At 55.1% G+C, this 2289-nt stretch overlaps 1 protein-coding gene across 1 annotated transcript in view; it reads left to right on the forward strand.

Annotated features, from left to right (window-relative positions):
* Window positions 1-1666: 1666 nt before the first annotated feature.
* LOC119094482 (ryanodine receptor) overlaps window positions 1667-2289 on the forward strand; it is a 39563-nt gene continuing 38940 nt past the window's right edge. Inside the window, exon 1 of the mRNA XM_037217542.1 lies at window positions 1667-1675. Within this exon, the coding sequence (XP_037073437.1) occupies window positions 1667-1675 (9 nt within the window). The remainder of the gene's footprint in view (window positions 1676-2289) is intronic.

The raw sequence follows: 2289 nt of genomic DNA on the forward strand, positions 1-2289 counted from the left end.
GTACTGGCGTGGTTCTTTCATAAAAAGTGACAAAACCCTTCACACATGTTTACGCAATGCTATGAAACCTTTGCATACAAGGAATTTTATGGGGCGAACGTTTTCTGCAACGCTGCGACATGATCACAATTTCACTAACACAGTTCCATTAACACGGGAAAAGTAGTTTCGAGTTGCGACGACGGTTCAAACGGCGCATGAATAATTCATTCCCTCTCAGTTCTCAAGTTAGGAATTCTCATGTCATCAACAGGCAAAAGCCAAGATACATATCTAAGCCACATGCGTAACGCTTTACACAAAAGGTCAAAATATGCATGCTAAACAGTAGAAGGGTTGGGTAAGACCAGCCGGACCCAACTGCCATGACCCGGCTTGACCTCCCGGACGAGGTCAGACACGTGACATAATGTCCGCCTCGGATTGGAGCGCAGCCCCGCGGCGCCAAACGCCCTCCGGCTATCAGCACTGCACCCGTCCGAGGATGATCAAAAGCGAACTCTGCCCACAACTGTGCAGCCGCGCCCTCCGCCATCGTTCAGCAGACCACCACCTGCGCCGATGACCCAGACATGACCCCGCCGCCGCAGGCACATGTCACCGGCCGCCTCCGGCCCCGGTTTTTCAGCGAGCTTCGGCGACTTGGTCCATACGCGTGGGGTGCGAAGGGTGTTATGGCTGCGAAACGTGGGCTTTGTGTCCCCTGGTTAGAGCGTACAAGTGTGACGTGTGTTCCTATTGGGTAGCGTGTTTGTCATACTCGCCAACCACTTGGAAAGCGCTCCGACCGCGTGTTGGTGATATCATCTGTTCATATGATGCAATTACACATTTCTACAGACTGGGGATTGCCAGTGGAGCCCCGAGATAGGTCCTTGGATGGGATAGGTGAAGGAGCTTGGAGACGGCCAAGAGGCTCACTTGGTTCTCGGTCAAAAGGACCTCAATTCAGTCACAAGCCATTATAGCCACGGGACCATTAAAGTCACAGGCCCATTATGGTCACGGACACGTGGGTGCCACAGGTACTCACATGTACAAGCAATACTTGAGAAAGTTTTACACCCCGCCGACGTTATACGTGGTGCCTGGACTTCCACTGGTCTTCCACGATGTACGGTATATTGGACGCGGCTGCTGACTGGCACATCTACACCCAGGAGCTCAGAAAGGCTAACCTTCCATAATCGAGTCTATGACGGGTGATACTTGGTGTACATTTAACATATAAAATTGGTCTCAATGAAAAACCAAAAAAGCGAACAAAGAAACGGCATCCGTTACCAGGTGTGGCCCGTCGTATAGGAACAGCTTGGCCCGGTGCCAGGAGCCCGTAAACAGCCACAACCGAGTCAGCAGTTGCAATCGTCTGTCCAGCCGGCGTGAGGCAAGCAGCCAAGCAGCCACTGCATCACGCTGTCCCATGCACGGGTCGCCACGTGCACCGGAGCGCCCTGTGTCGCCACTGTCTGCCGCTGCATTCCTACAGGGGTGCGCGATGCACGAGCGGCGGGTTGCGACAGCGGCGCCGGTGCATCTGTGCCCGGGAGGTGGGTGAGGCGCGGACGGCGCGCATAAAACGGCACGCCGCCAGTCGGACGGCATCAGAGCCTCGGCGCATCTCCTCCAGTCAGCACCAGCTCCCGTCCACACCGCTCCCAGAGCCATGAAGCTGGTGAGTGGGCCGCGCCGGGACCGCCGCAGAGGGAGGCGCAAGTCAGTCAGCGCGGCGGGAGCGTCGGCGCGAGTCGACCGGCGCGGCTGGGGGTCGGCGCGAGTCGACCGGCGCGGCTTGAGAGTCGGCGGGATGGACTCAGCTGGCGAGGCGGAGGGAGACTGGTGTCTCTTGCTCTTGGGTGAAGTGGGGATTCAGGTCGGCGAGTTTCACTAAGTTTAACTTAGGGGCAATTGCGTTTCATGGGAAGAGAGAGACAGACACTTTCTTTCACTCACACACCCGAAATGAAGCGTTTGGGGACTTTCGAGCCTCTCGCATACGCAATTCGTTATTTACAATTGGTTTATGCGCGTGGCCATCGGGGAACAAATGGCATGGGAGCAAATAGAGGTTCTTTCAGATCCTTTCCTACTTTACCTAAGATCCGATCCGTTATCTGTGGTCCTGCGAGCATCCCGTACATCTCCAACCAATGTGACGCCGCTTCACTTCTTACTTACCGCTCAGCTGGATACTTCAAACTACATCCATGGCGCCTTACTTCTTGGCGAACGTTTATGAGTGACCGTCTCTTACTAACGATACGGCTTTTCAGTTCGTTGTTGCCGCTG

The sequence above is a fragment of the Pollicipes pollicipes genome, unplaced genomic scaffold (genome assembly GCF_011947565.3).
Source record: "Pollicipes pollicipes isolate AB1234 unplaced genomic scaffold, Ppol_2.1 Scaffold_4002;HRSCAF=4701_pilon_pilon_pilon, whole genome shotgun sequence".
Lineage (NCBI taxonomy): Eukaryota > Metazoa > Arthropoda > Thecostraca > Pollicipedomorpha > Pollicipedidae > Pollicipes > Pollicipes pollicipes.